Genomic DNA, 17,883 nt, shown 5'->3' on the forward strand with positions numbered 1-17,883 from the left:
GATCCGTAAATTAAAAAAAAAAAAAGCTAAACAGCTACAAATTTGGCATTTTTTTCACCCATGTGCAAAAGCCCTTACCCATTCTTTTATATTTTTTTTTGTAATAAAAAAAAATACTAGGAAGTAAAAGTGGATCTAAAGCCATGCAGTCAAGTCTTTATTAAAGAAACTGATATAGTTTCTATGTTATAAGGTTTCCGCAACGCAGTGGCAGAGACGAGAAAAGGCACAGTGGTACAGTTACTAATTCTATTAATTAATACTGCCAGGAGGAAATACCTTTTGTGCTGTGACTTCCCTATTGAAATTACTAATAGTGATGTACTTTTGTCCTCATGTAATGATGTTTTTCACCCAATGAGGCAGTGCAAATTGGGCAAGGTATGTGATATGTCAGGGTTTGGTTGCTGTATGTTCTCAGGAGACATAAGCCTTGATTTTCCGATTTTTGGCTGTCATTTCCCTAAAACTTGGTGGGGCCTGGAAGCAGTAAAGATTGTGCATTCAGGCTCACCTCTGAAAAACGCAGTTATGATATCACTAGATTAAGAAAAAGTACACAAATATTTGGAAAAGTGCCCAGCAAGGTCCATAACACTACCTCCAACCAGACTACACTGTGGACAAATATGATGTTGGATAGATGGATGGCAAGTCCCAGTGTGCTGGAATTCAGTATAATGTTTCTTTCAATCCATGCCATGTTTTAACATAGCACTAAAGAGAATAAGGGAAGATTATAACCCCTGTTAAGTCTTTTTTTTTTCAATCTATGTCCTGTTGGGTAGATTTCCGTTTACTTCCTGCCCCATAACCAAAACCAAAAATGCAAGGTAATCCCTCCAAAGTGAGGGAATCCCTCCAAATGCAAGGTAATTCCTCCAAAGTGAGGGAATACCTGGTTGACATCAGGGTCACCAGAACTAGTGTTCTCATTGGAAGATTTCCCCTCTATTACTTTTCTGGGGACAACCCAAACTTTTTCTTTTACTTTCACTTGCAATGAAAATGGTAACATGACAAATAGAGTGAATCTGCCTAACTGAGGGCACAGACTGCAATAAAAAGCTGACAGGTGGTCTAATCCCTCTCCACTCAGTCCTTTAACTTTAACTTCACTAGACTAGAGTGTTGCATGGTAAAAAAAAACCTCAGCTGTGACCCTAATGAGAGTACTAGAGCCACCATACCCTCTTCTACTGAATCCAAGGAATGGTAAACACTGGAAATGACACTACGGGCCTGGTAACAACTAGGATTACAGTACCCAACTGGAAGAGGTGTTCCCTACCTCCATGCTCTTGATTGCCCATAGTAAAACCAAAGTGGTGAAAGGCACCCTGTAAGCAAGGCCATCTCTAACAATCATGTTGGCCTAGGCTCACCTACATGATGATGCCATTTCCACCCCTTATGTCATGTGATTATTTTAGTAAACATGCTCCTAGAATGATCCACTGGGGGCAGCATAGCATTTTCTTTATATGCTGAACTACTTTTCAATACTACCAAACATTAAGCAAGAGAAAGGAGAGATGGAAGTTTCCTGAGCAATAAAGAGCCTTCTGACTGCTCTCAACATCCCCTGTCACCCTTCCCTTGCAGCTTCATGTTGAGCGTAGCCACAATTCTCTGGAAAGAGACAGAAGACGGAAACAAATGTAGGAGAAAATTGTTACTTTTGAGTTTTTGTACAGCCTACATTAACCCTACCGCCCTAGGCCTACTAGTGCCATTATTGTAAATACAGCCCTGCCCATAAGAGGTCGGTACATTTTTTTTTTTGTACAGGGAGGTACATTATAGTATCTTAAAGTTTTTACCAATTTTATATTCCATAGGTATGTTTTAAAAACAAACACACTGGTGAGGAACAGATCACTGGAATTATAGGGGAAAATGCTTTATTACAACATATATTCCTTGCCAACCTCAAGTATGAAGGAAAGTAAAGTATGTTTTATAAGCAATCCGATAGGTGTCAGCAAGGTCAAACTGACACAAAGAATTTACATCTGACTGGGAATAAAGGATGTTAAGTTGTTAGTGACACTCCATAATGGACACTGATTACAAGAGCAAACAGAAACTGGAGTTGGGGGAAAACAGAAATTAAAATCAAATCAAACAATCATTTTGAGGTTACAAAGTGAGTAGCATATTTCTGAGGTTGGAGTGGACACGCTTTGTCCCGGTTGGTGGAAATCTGCCATGGCTGCAATCTGAGTGACCACAGCATGTTATTTTATAGACGTTCCTCTGAAATGTCAGTGATATTTCCCTGTTTATACTCTTTTACAGCTGTCAGAGTAAATTACCATTCACAGAGTTTTAAAGGTAATAAATACTCCTCAGTCTGATTAGGTTATGTGGTATATGGAAGAGAAAGACTACTAGGGAAAAAATGTAAAAGAAGAAATGCTTAGAAGAAGACTGTGTATCCTTAAAGAGTGAAAGAGTCAAACATTCAATGATTTGTGCAGAAAACCTCATTCACATGGGGTGTACACCCATGGAGGGCCATGTTTACCCACACAGGGATGCACAGGGATGCACAGGCATGTGGGTACATGTCCTTGAACGCACACTGTGAAATCGGGGACATGCACCCACACAGATGTCAAATTAGTAGCAGTGGCTGTGCCTGTGCAACTTCTGCTTCCCAATTTACATCAATAGAACTGCTTGCATAGGGATAGACAGAACACCCGTGCATCCCCATGCAGGTAAATATGACCCTCCAGGGGCATACGTGTTAGTACATTTCATGGAACAGGACCTAAGAATCATTAATAATGCTGGGGGATCAGTGAAGAGACATCTGAGCTTTGATAGCCATCCTTACCCATAAACTAACCATTATATCCATATAGCTCTCTATACTGGAACGCCCATAGAATACACATGTTGGTGTTTAATCTCTTGGCACCCACGTAATGCATATATGCTGGGGAAAAGAGGATAGGCTTTAACTCTTACATGCCACATCTATGAGTCCAAGAACAGCCAAGGTTTCTGTGTTGCATGTTCCTAGCATAGTGAGTGAGCTGACTTACACAGCTCTCAGCCTCCAGTTATGATCAGATGCCAGTGGGGGGTGTACTCCCAATCATGTGACCATTGTGCCAGCCAATCATAGTGGTCACATGACTGGAAAGTCCGTCCTGTATCCTGGGCATAAAAACCCATTTATAGGGACATGGGGCTGGGCAGTAGATCTAAAGTCAACATTTTTTGTTTTATTTTGGATGTCGTAGGGAAGGGTTGGAGCCCCTGTCAGGTCTGTGTTGCTGTCTTTGTCCCCACTAGGAAAATGCACACTCTCTATCTGTTCCGGTGACCATAGTCACTGGCATAGAAAATGATAGGAAATACAGTTTACAGTTGTTACAGGAACAGAAGGTGAAAAACTTCCAGTGGGGATACGCTCATGTGCCAACTGTCCAGGAAGGGAGTCCCTCTCACTTTGGAAAGTTCTCCTCTTCCTTCCTACGGAACACCCACCCCTCTCTTCATTTCCATACTATATGAGGGAAGTATTTTTTAGTTCACAGCGGTGAACTGGGCAGGGTGGATTACTCTTTAAGATAACACTATGGAATGCAGAGGACATAGGGCAGCACTGAATTTCTGACATTATCAATAGGTAATTGTTTAAATTATCATACAGATATATCAAAATGCTTTGAGTATACTTATCTGGTTAAAGGTGAACAAATATGAATTGATATTGTTTACATATACTCTAAGGCCTAGTTGACACCTGCTGTTTTGGGTGGAGGAAAATATAGGGGGTTGAACCACATTTCTACCACCCTTCAACCTCCCACATCCTAAGCTGAAAAGGCAGCCATATGGAGGTGTAAACATGTCACAGATGCAGAGTTTTGTGTTGTGGCTCAGCAAAAATGATATGTGGGGGGCCACACTGCAACCATGAGCCAAATGCTAGGCTAGCAATTGTGGTGCAGTATTCCCATTGAAAAAGCCAATTTGGATGTCTAAAAGAAAAAGAAGCATTCAGGAGGTGACAGTATCACCTCCTGAACTCCTGTCAGCTGTCCAATTGCCACTTTGTGAAAAGCAATCCACTGTGCATCGTTTTTCACAGGCATTGCAAGCATAAATGAGCCCTAACTAGGACTCATCTAAGGCAAGTAGCATGGTAATAGATTTGACTATCTAAGCAGAGTTATCCACACTTACCTAAATATGGAACTCTTTGGCTATACCACCAAAGCCAATGCAAAAGTGACACCTACAGGACAGGATACATTATTGCCAAACCTTGCTGATTCCTATTGCTTTGGCTCCAATGGCAGATCATACTGTCATGACACATGTACAAGCATAAATGTTGTTGCATTCTTACGCTCTTTTGCTCTGTCCTTGCTGCGAGGGTGAGACAGCTGTTGCTCACGGCGATGCCTTTCTGCTTCTTGTTCCTGTCTCTGTTGTTCCATTTTGTGCTCTTTCTCCCGTTCCAAGATCTCTTGTTTTTGTTTCATTGCTAGAAGTTCTTGCTGCAACTTGACAAAGGAAAAAAAACAATTCAGAATCTACTTTGACATATATTTATTATTATTTTGAAATGTTTTTGAAAAATTATTAGGACATAAAAGCCTAGCTCTGAAAAAATTACCCTTGCAGAGGGTTTTCCCTGCACCGCAAGGGTTACATGCTCCTTTTTGTCTAGGGTAGCAGGGACATGGATTTTTACCTACTTTACACCTCACCCCTCCTTGGCAGCCAGTGCTCAACTTTTCTTTTCGACATTCAAGGTTGTGAGCAGACCCTTGACATCCTCCCTTACAATGGAGGACTTTGGTCCCCTGCAGCATCCTCTCTTTGGTGCCCCGGCTGATGGCCACAGCTGTGATGTCATTATTACCAATGCAGGACTGCGGGCTGGTGCACCAAGAAAAGAGGTTTTGGAGAATGGGTCGCATGGAGGCCCCTGTGGGAGCGAGGGATAAGGAAAGTAAAAGTGCTTTAAGCTGGTACTCTAGTGAAAAAAACCAGTTAAGAGGAGAAGTAGGGCCAAAGTTCATTTGGACCTACTTCTCCTGGGAATCACAGGAGTGCACTTTGTTCTGTACTCCTGCGACCCGTATTCAGCCCATGTTGGCTGACATCACTCCAGACCAGACTCTGGAGGGGTCCCAATGCAGGCCATAGATCGGTCGAAAATCAGCCGATTTTTTTTTCGCACTGTTAATGGGTTAATTTTTCGGCCATTTTTCTGGATTTTGTCAGATATTTTTGATCGGTAAAGTTGGAAAAAAATTGGCCGAATTTGCCGATTGGCCGATTATCGCGGCAATGATGGGCAAATCGGCCGATCTTTTTACCGATAAAAAATCAGCGCATGAGCCATGACCTGCAAGAAAAAGAAGAAAAAGAAGAAGAAAAAAAGAAAAAGAAGAAGAAGCAAAAGAAGAAGAAGAAATAAAATAAGAAGAAAAGAAAGAAGAAGAAAAGAAAGAAGAGAAAGAAGAAGAGAAAGAAGAAGAAGAGAAAGAAGAAGAGAAAGAAGAAGAAGATCGGACGATTTTCGCGGCAATGATGGGCAAATCGGCCGATTTTTTTTACCGATAAAAAATCTGCGCATGAGCCATGACCTGCAAGAAAAAGAAGGAAAAGAAGAAAAAAAAGAAAAAGAAGAAGAAGAAGCAGAAAAAGAAGAAGGAGAAGAAGTAAAAGAAGAAGAAAAAGAAGAAGAAGAAGAGAAAGGAGAAGAAGAGGAAGAAGAGAAAGAAGAAGAATTCCAGTCCGCTATTATATTTGACATGAAAAAGTATTGCGGTTGCAACAATGTACTGTGTCTATTTGTATCCGGAAAAAAAACCCATCTGTATCCGAAATGGATACAAATAGATACAATGTTGCAACCGCAATACTTTTTAATGTCAAATATAATAGCGGGACACTCTGCAGGGACAGAAGTAATTAAATGCTGGCCGTAGACGGGAATAAAATCGGCCGTTTTTTTACTGTTGGTGGTAACGTCGGCCTATTGAACGACCGATTTTTCATTTTTTTGTTAAAAAAAACGGCCGTTTTTCTCCCCGACTATGGCCTGCACAACTCTAATATCGGGATCCACCCAGATGCCTGAAACAGCAGCTGGCTCAGCCTTTCAGAGAGCTGCTGAGAGCCTGAGCCAGCTGCTCCCATCCCCTCCACAGCCTGCCGCTCTGGAAGGGGCAGAGCAGAGAGCCAGTGACTGACAGACTACTCACTGAAGACTGAGAACTGAGCGATCAGAGGTCTTTGATCTCTCAGTTCTCAGTGTTAGTGTCAGCAGTGGACAGATGCTGCATCCACCTAGGTGAGTATAATTTTTTTTTAATCCCAAACTTCTCTTTGAACTCTTGCAGTGTGAAGGGAGCTCAATTGCAAGAGTATTTTTTTTGTTCCCCAGAGTTCAGCTCCAAGTATGTCTTTACCCCAGAATCACTTGTCACCTTGATTTTCCAGTTCATGACTCTGTCCTCAGTAGCTTCCTCATCTTTATTAGCATTTCAGGGCCTCAGTGTAAATTCTAAGACCTCTCACCCCCTACACCAGTGTCTCTTAACCTTTTTTCAGTCAAAGCACACTTTAAAATTCTGCACAAGACACCCCATTCTAAAATGTAAAAAACAGTTTTACATGTTGCAGCAGCATCCATACACGTAGAACACCAAACATCAGAGGTGATTTATTTTTGCAAAGCAAATAATCCTTGGTACTGACTAGAATTCCAGCATTTCGGACAGGCGACCAATGTCCTCCTTATCCATTGATGACATCATCATCAGTTGTTAGGATGCCGGCGGCTGGCCCACAAGGTGCCCCAGGTTGTAATGCTACACAATGAAAACCTGTGGCCTTGTGTAACAAAAAGTCAGACTTGATCCACCCACTGGCCTTCACACAATTTTGGGCAATTTTAGGCAATTTATCAAGGCACCCGTGAAGAGCCTAGCAGGCATGCCAGGTTTGAAAAAGACCACCCTACACCACCACAATAAGCAAGTGCTAAAAGAGGTTGGTCTGGTAGAATTGTAGTAGAGATGGAATGGCAATAATAATGATGAATATCACAAAATAGTATATAATAACTTAATTGTTAGTACTCCTGCACACAATTACTCTATAACCCTAATACTTTTTGGCTTTTTTGATTAACTACAAATAGCTATCTTGTTAGTTTTTACCTGAGAAGACACACTGGAAGATTTTATAGCCTGAGGAAGACTGCACTAGACTTGATGGGGCAGCACAGTGGCTAAATGGTTAGCACTTCCTCCTGGCAGTACTAGGGTTGTTGGTTCAAATTCCAACCATGGTACCACCTGCCTGGAGTTTGCATGTTCTCCCTGTGCCTGTGTGGGTTTCCTCTGGGTACTCTGGTTTCCTCCCACACTCCAAAGACATGCTGGTAGGTTAATTGGATCCTGTCTAAATTGTCCATAGTATGTGTATGTATGAATGTGAGTTAGGGACCTTAGATTGTACACCCCTGATGTGAATGTACAATATATATATATATGTAAAGCACTGTGTATATTGATGGTGCTATATAAGAACCTGTAATAAATAAATGACAGTGCTGGCTGGAATGACCAGGAGAAGATGGAATACATCCACACTAGTAAGACAGTTAAATAGATTCTCATCTCTCCATAGCCAAAAACGTGGGATCTGTAACTAGCAACAACAATTTTGAAGTAACCTCCTGTGCGTCTGACATCAAGCTGTTCTCGACTGGAAAGATCACATTGGGTATAGGGTTAGCATCAACAGCAACCCCAACAATACTCAATTATTCAGTGATGGATATGTGTTATACTCACATGCACACAGATTTTCCTGTTTAATTTGCATCAAAAGCCCCCCTTCTATGGCTAGACCCCATAGCAGCTGCCTAAGCTGTTAAGGCTATTGGTAAGCCATTGAGAGAAGAAACCATCTAATGGGGACTCTTGTTCTGCTCAGAAGATTTACCTTCATTTTTAGATATTTCCTCTAATTTTTTGTTGTGTCTAGAGCCAGGAAGTGAAAGAATATCTGCCTAATGGGACACAGACAGAAAAAAAAAACAAAAATAAAAAAAATTCCAAAACTTAAAAAATGGACTATCAATATACTTTGGAGAGTAAAAAGGGGCCTAATTCCAAATAATAAATATAGCTAATAGAAAGAATGTGAAGGAGTTGCCTAACCTATGAACTTAGACATAACCTGTCTTTTGGTCCATCAGTTTACCTCATCAGTGAATGACAAAGTGGTACCTAATCACAAAGAGCAGCAGAGCTCAACTTTTCTTTCTTTTTTTGTTATATGTTCCTGTGCCTTGGCATTCCATTTTCCTGAGCCCGAGTTATCAATGTAATTGTGATATCATATCTGGAAGCTCTGGCTATCTCAAAAATCTGAAAATTTATTACAGAGTACAAACTTTTTACTAAGGGCCAATTCACACCAGTGCGTTGATCTGCGTTTTAGCAGGACATCTGAAAAACAATCATTTCCAATGAGTCCTATTCACACTATAACGCTGAGTTGACTTGAGTTGCACTAAAATGCATGTTGTGATGTAAGCGGATGCAAGAGGATGTAAGCAGATGTCAATGCAATGTACAGGTTATCCTGTGAAAATGCAGTATGCTTTAACGCGCGCTAAAATGCATGTCAACAAATGTCAAAATGGATGTTAATGGATGTCAGCACTTAACTAAATTGTATGGAAATGTACATCTATTTTCCATACATTTTAGCACACGTCAGTGTGAATTGGCCCTTAGGGCTCGTTCACACTAGAATGTGGTGCAGGAGAGCAGAGGTCCTGTGTGGCTTCCCCGCACCGCAATCCGATCACAATGCCCTTGTGATCTGCTGCAGGGGTCAGTTAAAAGTTAACGACACCCCAAACGCAGGTCGCAAATGCATTGCGTTTCCCCGCACCAAATCGCATGGTAGAAAAAAACATGCAATGCGGTTGCCGTGTGTTTCAAAAAGTAGTGAATGCACTACTTTTGATGCTGTGCAATTTCAGCCCATTCGAATGAATGGGCTTGAAATTGCACCGCACAGAGCCGCAGATGAAGCGTACAGGAACGCACAGAACATTCCTCTGTGATTCAGCTCGGGGCATGGTGTGATCTGGCCCTTAAAGTAGAATTAAACCTAAAATAAATGCTGACAAGTAGGAATGTTGTAACAGAAGAAACCCTGTCTCTTCTCTCATAAACCTTTCTCCCTGCCTGTCAATGGTTATGTACACCAAGTCATACATTCGCAGAACAGCATACATTTACAGCGCTGCTCTCTGCTGTGATTATGTGATTCCCGTGTGCATGCACAGGAGTGATGTCATTGCTCCCCCCCCCGTCAACCAAGAGGCAGAAGAGCTAGAACCCGAAGGGAAGACTGAGAGGCAGTGCCTGAGACTTACTGGAACGCTGACAGCGCACCGCTGGAGGGGATCACTTGCTAGGGACTGCCAGAGTGTTCCAATATGCTGTGCATACTAGAAAACTACAGCAAAAAGCTCCTGTGGCTCATTTAAAAAGAAATTACGGCAGAGGTTTAATTCGGCTTCCAATTATATGTAAAGCCACAACTTTTTTTCTTCGATTTCGAAAGAATAAGGCTAGATCCACACTGCTGCAATATGATTTTGATCCGACTTACAGTGCAATTACGTAGTGCTACTTGGATGCAACTTTGATGTAACTTGTATATTCCATGGAGACAAAATCACACTGGATTCACAACAAAAGAGTCGCATTGACGTGGACGAGCACCGTTGAAAACAATGTGATTTCCCTTGGCATGCGATTCTGTGCGACTCACTACTGTGAACAGGCTTTAACCTAGGTTCACATATGTGCGGGTGGCACTGCTGCGGATCTGCACAAAAATCTGTGCAGCCGACCACCTGCACAGAGAAATGCAGACCTGCAGGCGAGTGCCATTAATTCTAATGGCATGCCGCCCGCACTGGAAAACACAACCGTACTGGGAACCGAGGTTCCCGTGTGGGCTGCGTTTTCGGAAGAAGTTCAGGGACTTCTTCCCTGTGTGTCACGGGCACAGGAGTCCATTCAAATGAACGGGTTCTCGTGCCCGTGCAAAACGCGGCTCGCACGGCCGCATAGATGTGAACTGGGGGTAAATCAGGGTTAGAAAACCTGGCAGGTATTTATTGATTTCAGTGTCTCCACTGTAAGCATTCACCCTCTCGGTTGGTCCCGATGATCATTATCTTTGGTACTCAGGCCCTTTGCTCTGATGATGGACATTCCAACATGTTTGATATGAGGAGAGGAGAAGAGGAGATATTCCCTTTTTCTTTTTTTTTGGTTTTTGTTCCCTTATTCTGAACAGCTCTCTTCTTTCCGCTGTGTTTTTGAGATGGGAATTAAAGTAAAATCTCTGTAACAGGACAAACAGCAAAATAAATCTGACAGGGGTCTTAAAGTGTTACTAAACCCAGGACCCTGCATTCACTATATCTGGTCTCCCACAGTACACATAACATGGAAATGCAATTATTTTAGTAAATATAAATTGCTAGATACCTTTTCTCATCAGCAGTAAATAGCAGTTTTGTGGCTTCTATCAATGTCCAGCCTAGTACTAGTTAAAGTCTGTAGGAGGAGTTTTCATTCTCCCCTGACTGTCCTATGAGGCTGCAGGACCGCTGACCCTCTGTCTGGACAGTGCTGATTGGCCCTGTGCTGATCACATGCACTCTTCCAAGAAAAAAAACCTCTCTAGCAATACACGCCAAACTGTGCATATGCAGCTTGCCCCCAAGGCTCTATTCTATCAGCAGATGGATTGGAGACAGTAGAAGAAGTGGAAGATCAGAGAAGACAAGATCAAACAGCCTTTTTACAAAACACAGAGGATTAACCCCCTAGGTTCCTCAGTGATTATAACAAGCATGCTTTACTGCATATATAGACTGAATTTACTGTTGTGGGTTTAGTGACACTTTAAAGTGGTTCTTCAGCTAGCTTTCCAAAAATTAAAAGCCAGCAGCTAAAAAAACTGTAGCTGCTGACTTTTAATAAACAGACACTCACCTGTTCAGAGACCCAGCACTGTCCTCACCAGGGCCGGTTCTTTGCTGGCACGCGCAAGTCACGTTGTGCCCTGTGAATGGTCCTGCAGCCTCCTGGGACTTGTATGTGGGGGGAAATCATCCACTCGGATCGCCCAGGTGATCCAAGCAGAAGTGGAAAGTACTTGTCCAAACTAGGGACCTACTCCCCCCATCCAAAAAATAATGTGCTAAAAGTTGAAGAGGAGGGGGGAGGAGGAAGAGAGGAAATTCCATTTTAACCCTAACTCACTCTTATCAAAAATGAAAGAAAAACAGGTTTTGATTTAACATACATCCAAAGAGATTGCACACCTCTTGCATTGATTATTTCTTACAAGCCCTGTTTTAATTCTGGATCCAAAATGAAAAAAAAGAACAGAACAAAAAAATATTTTTTACATAAAAATACGCGATAAAGAGCAGTCATATTGACCACAACAAGCCATCAGAAACTCTGCAAGAAAAATGGAAGATGATTGGTCGCTCCTGGTTATTGAATTGCGAATATTTGTGTCTCTCTTTATACTACCTTACTGAATGAGCTCAAGAGTCTATATAGGCTTGGAATTCACTTTTCAAAATGCTTACTTTATTCTTACATATAAATAACACAAAACAAGCTTTAGATTAGCCATTCAGAATAGAAGAGAACAAAATGCTGTAATTAAACCAAAAATCCATGTAATTTCTATGTTAGACAAAACCGTCCATCTCAGTCTAAAAGCGTTTCCATCATACATTAACCTGTCCTGTGCCAGAGCTCTGCAATGGATGGTACGCTATGTCAAATCCATCCCTGGCAGCTCAAGTTGCAAGACCTGAACTTTCTTGGAAATCACATTTCTTTGTAAAGAACTTAATGGAAGCAATGCCCCAGGGAACCATTCACAGTCAGTTGTAAATGTTCTTAAAAGAAACATTGCTAGTCACTCTTTTCCTCTTTGGATAACAGACAAGAGGAATGACAATGGAAGCCCTGTTAATATGAGAAATCTACTCAGCTATGCAGGAAACAGATTTGCTGAATTAAAGAAATGTGGTGCCCCACTGCTTGTTTAGGGAGAGAGGCCCGAGGACAATTTGACTAAAATCAAAAACAACGTTAACCTTTAAGAAGTGGAAAGTCATTAATCATGCATAGTGCTGGAACCCGTGTTATTGCACCATCTGACAACTGAACTTCCATTCTACGAAGCCCTGCATACCATCTGAGCTATCTTTAACGTTTAATAACCTTGAATTACAACACTTAGACAACAGAATTATCACATAATGATTTATTATCTGCTATATACACAGATGCACACTAACCAAGTGACTGAAATAATTTTCAAACAATTTTGTAAATTAAGGCCTCATTCACATGTGTGTTTGCGATTACCCACAGGAGACTCAGCTGAGATCCTACAAACAGGTACAGGCGGCAAGCCCCACTGAAAGCAATAGGAGCCTGACAGTGCCCACAGCTGTTTGAGACTGTTCGCATGTAATCACTCATACAGCGACTCCCTGCAGATGATCAGACAGTCTGCATTCAGGGCCAATCATGCACAGGTAATCACTGCATGAATGATTACATAGATCCCTGCTGAGTGTCCCAAAGGTAATCACAAATGACACCATTCACAAGTGTGAATGGGGCCATTATATCTTTATTGATTATATATTTCAGATTATAGATATATGTTATAAGGTTTAAATAGGGGTGGCGCAGTGGATTAGTGGTTAGCACATCTGCCATGCAGTAAATGGGTCATGGGTTCGATTCCTGACCATGGCACCTCTTGCATGGAGTTTGCATGTTCTCGCTGTGTTTGCATGGGTTTCCTCCTAAACTCCAAAGATATGCTGGTAGGTTAATTGGCTCCTGTCTAAATTGTCCTAGTTTCATCCCTGGCCATGCAGGATCTCCTGCATGGTAGAGGTTGGGGAAAGACCTGGCAACCTACCCTGTAAAATTATTGCTACGAGAATTCATGGAAAAAGTCACAAGTGACGGTCCATGCAATCGCCAAGGATCAGATACAACAACTGGATAAATAGATAGATAAGGTTTAAATGCCATTATTTCAAGAAACATTCCAATTAGGTATGATATTTTTCAATGTAGACCTCTCCATGGGCGTGAGCGAAATTGTGTGTTTTCCCTTCTTTGAAATTTTGGAGAAAATCTAAATATTTCACCAATAACTCTATGGCCAAATGCATTGGCATCAATGGAAAATGTGAACTTAAAGTGTTTTTTAGGGATGCAATAAGGCTCCTGATGGACCTGCACTTTTATAACAAACCCTCATTAGCCCTATTTATTTATATTTTATTCAAAAATAGAAACAAACAGGCATAAAAAAATATTTAAACTGACATTATACAATAACAAACAAATACACAAAATAAAGGAAAAAAACACAAATACAAAGACTACTAAAAAAGGCAAAATAAATAAAAACAAAACTACCTTAAATATACTCTTAAAAAACACAGTCTCTAAATGCCAAAAAGAAAAAGAGTATTTTTTTTGCCCCAAAATAGACTTCACCTAAAGTACTAAATGATCATTTAGACGTTTTACTTTGCTGAAATAGCACCAAAGATGAGATATATTTAACCAAAGTCACTCCACTCATCCCGACTCACCCAGGGAACATCTGCTGTGTGTTGGTAGTTTCACCCTACCACTAAACCTGTACAGCTGCCCCAATAATTAGGTCTCTATTATTGCTGGTGTTTTTATATTCTAGAGTCCTGAATATGAGCCAGTAAAAATGTTCCTTGGTCCAAACAGCTCCCACTCTAGTTCTCAGAGAAGGAAATTGCATATTAAAGAATCATGTGATAAGACACACTTTGAAAATCCTTCTGATTCTGCATCTGGGTAAAACATAACAATTTCGTATGAGTGACCTTATGGCAAAGTAACTGGAAGCAAAAGCTCTTTAATATTTGATTCGACTTGCTTCCACCAGTTAATTTGTACAGCATTCACAACTGTAAAAATGTAACATTCATAGGCATACAGAGCTAAATAGGGGTTGATTTACTAAAAGCAAAAAGACTGTTCACTTTTTAAGAGAATTCTCCCCAGAACTTAGTGAAAGAGGAGAAGCTCTGTTGACTTCCATCATCCAATCATGCACAAGCAAAAATACTTTTTTACTATATTCCTTGCAAATGATTGGGTATTCTTTGCAAAACTCTAGGAACAAATTATCTTGCAAAGTGTAACTTCCCCTGCAAAGTGAACAGCTTATTCGCATTTAGTAAATCAAATCTTGAGTCCTAGTTCACACTGATGTAAATCTTATGCAGATCAGATGCAATCTGAAAGGAATAGATTCGCATGTCATCTGAAAATACATTGTTTTCTATGAAGACCATTCACATCTATGTGGTGCAAGTTTGATTTGGTTAAAACAAAAAGGTCCTGTGTGAGAATAATGCAGGTACAGTGTAAATTTTATCTCCGGCTATGCCCAGTCTCCTCACAAATCACTTTAAATTTGCACCTGTCAAAACACAAATCACACTGTGAAATTGCATCAATTGTCACTGCATCAGTGAAAACCTAGCCTTTGAGTTACTATCAGTAGATGGATGCCCCAAGCTATCTAGATCTAGATTATATTTTCATCTTGATTTTAGAACTTTGGAATGTAGTCTTAATAAATACCTATGAGGGTCCAAGAACAGCTGTAACTTTGTTGGAGTCTGTGCAGGTATCTCCCTGGTCAGGTGTTCAAATATTCTATTATTACCTCTTCATATGTCTCTGTATGGCCATATCCATGTGAATATTCCACTCCTTTATTTTGCCACAGTGGCTCGTATGATACCCTGCCAGTCTGCCACCCAGTGTACTCTCAAAATGCCCCAATGCCACCCCACCTGCTAATGTACAAGGGTAATGTAATACTCCTGTTTATTATTATTTATTCTCTTGGGTGTCCAATATAAAGCTAACCAATTGTAGCCAAACTGCTATACTCCTGGTCAGAAGACCATAAAGGTAACAGCCATGACCCTACCCGAATGGAAGAAAAATATATTTGAAATATAATTTAAAAATATTCTTGCCAAATATATTGACATATATTTGAAATGCTACAATGTTGGCCATATTCAATATATTTAAAAATATATTTCAATAAATATATATATATATATATATATATATATATATATATACACTGCATGATGAAATGCGTTTTTATCACAAAAGATATGAAAAAAATATTTTTTAAATATATTCTTCAGATTTTTTTTAAAATATAAAGAAGTAATGTTAACATATATTTTACATATATTTGTAAATGCATTCCAAAAATGTAGATTTGTATTTTTAAAGACATACAGTATATTTGAAACGTATTTTTCAAAATATTTTTCATATATCTTGTAATAAAAACGCATTTCAACATACAGTATATATATATATATATCTATATATAGATATATATATATATATATAGATAGATATATTATATCTATCTATCTATATATATATATATATATATATATATAAAAATATATTTTGAAATATATTGAATATGGCCAAAATTGTAGCATTTCAAATATATGTCAATATATTTGGGACGAATATTTTTAAAATATGTTTCAAATATATTTTTCTTTCATATGGGTAAACAGGCATATGCTGGCCTAAGACATGTGTTATAGAATTTGAAGTGATCCCTACTATTATGCTTGTCAGAACAGAAGTGCATCGTGAATGACTTTTACCAAATGTAAGTAATCAGTCAGAGAAGCTCTAAAAATAGGTAAAGTATGACTTTATTACAATTTACCTAAATCCAAATCTTGCATTTCATTTCTTTGTAGCAGGGAATGATTTTTGTTTTTTGCCCTCTGCCTCCCTTTAGTGTCCTTGCAGAGTTTAGCTCCTCTTTACGTTGTATACTACTATATTGTGTATACTGTGTTCAAAGCTATAAACCAGGGGTCTCTAAACTTTCTAAACAAAGGGCCAGCTTACTTTTCTTCAGACTTTAGGAGGGCCGAATTGTGGCCATCGTAAGTAGATGTCAGTGGGAGTAAATATTACCCCACCTTTGGTGTCAGTGAGAGGAATTGTTCCTCATTTTTGGTTTCACTGGGAGGAATTGTGCCCCATCATTGGTGTCATTGGAAAAAACTGTGTCCCATCATTGGTGTCATTCAGAGGAATTGTGCCCCTTTGTTGCTGTCAGTGGGGGAATTTATGCCTCAGTGTTGGTGTCAAAGGATGAAATATTGCCCCAAGGGCCGGATAAAAGCAGGCAAAGGGCCGCATCCACAGTTTGGAGACCACTGCTATAGACAAACTAGCTGAGCTTACATTTATTGGACTAACAATAGCAATAAAACATATTTTTCTTTGTGTTGAGGATCTCTGAGTGAAAATCTGACCTTAGAAAGAGATCGTCCAAAAAGTGAGATTATTTTGCTTCTTCATAATAAAAAAATAAAAAGAATGAGATACCCTTAATCTAACACCATGTAATAATGGCCTACATCCTCGTAGTATACTTAAGCATAGCTGGGTAAACACTTCATCACAGTGAGGGTTCTCTGAAGCAGCCAGGCAGACCACACAACTCCTGGAAGACAACGGTCCCACAAGCGCTTGCTGTGTTTCCCTTCCACTTCAATTTGCATTGGCTCCCAGCTGACATTAGCAGGCTCCATAACAACCGCTATTTGGAGGCTTAGGGCTGTTCCCTGACCACTCACAGTCATTACTTAACAACATAAATATTGGCCGGCAATGAGACTTTAATTATTTTGATTTATACGTCAATGTTTCAAGTCTGTTTTTTTTTTAAGTGCTGTCACATGACTGCTTTTAGCTTTGGCTAATGAGCACAGGTGTGCATGTGATGGACAGGGATCAATATATAGACTATATCTGGCTGTTAAATATACAAATGATTCATTGCATGGTTAAGATTCAATTTTCGGAATAATTACTTATGTACATACAAGTGTTCAGATGTGTTTGCTAGTTAGAAAATCTCTGTGCCTGTCCCTATACGCACTCATGATGTTTTGCAAATCTGATCTGTGTATTACATTACAACAGCTATTTCCTTGGCAATGCAAAGAAAAGGTTGCTATGAGCACAGTGAGCGTTTGGTGGAATTGACGTTCTATATAATCCCTGCCTTATTTCTTGTGTATATGGGCATCAGCAGGTTCTTCTTTTTTTTTTTTAACCAGAATAGTGTAGATTACAGTTCAGAGGCTGCATTTTATCTGCATTGCATTGTGTTTCTTTGGCCTTGCAGGACCTAATGAGGTGTGTTGCAAAGGCAGGTAAAACAAGCAAAATGACGGATTTTTAGCCCAGTGCTGCATTTTCTATTTGAATCCTCAAATGTATGCATTCAAATGAAAATTCACCCAGGTAACACATATATGTGGTGGCAAAGAGGGTGGGTTGTAACACCCAGAGGCCACACATACACTCACCGGTCACTTTATTAGGTCTACCTTGCTAGTGCCAAGAAAATATCTCCCGCACCATTACACCACCAGCCTGAACCGTTGATAGAAGACAAGATGGATCCATGCTTTCATGTTGTTTACGCCAAATTCTGACCCTACCATCTGAATGTCGCAGCAACCAGTCTGCCCATTTGCTTCTGACCTCAGCAAGGCATTTTCGTCCACACAACTGCCGCTCACTGAATATTTTCTCTTTTTCGAACCATTCTCATTAAACCCTAGAGATGGTTGTGCGTGAAAATCCCAGTAGATCAGCAGTTTTTTAAACACTTAGACCA

The 17,883-nt window shown here is 40.1% G+C and overlaps 1 protein-coding gene across 3 annotated transcripts in view; it reads right to left on the minus strand.

The window, feature by feature from the left end:
• HDAC9 (histone deacetylase 9) overlaps positions 1–17,883 on the minus strand; it is a 778,880-nt gene that overhangs the window by 257,228 nt on the left and 503,769 nt on the right. For all 3 annotated transcript variants that reach the window (XM_089673174.1, XM_089673175.1, XM_089673176.1), the window contains one exon: positions 4,373–4,529. In XM_089673174.1, the coding sequence (XP_089529300.1) occupies positions 4,373–4,529 (157 nt within the window). The remainder of the gene's footprint in view (positions 1–4,372; positions 4,530–17,883) is intronic.

The sequence above is a fragment of the Staurois parvus genome, unplaced genomic scaffold (assembly GCF_062004578.1).
Source record: "Staurois parvus isolate SC_StPar_1 unplaced genomic scaffold, SC_StPar_1.0 ptg000136l, whole genome shotgun sequence".
In the NCBI taxonomy this organism is placed as follows: Eukaryota; Metazoa; Chordata; class Amphibia; order Anura; family Ranidae; genus Staurois; species Staurois parvus.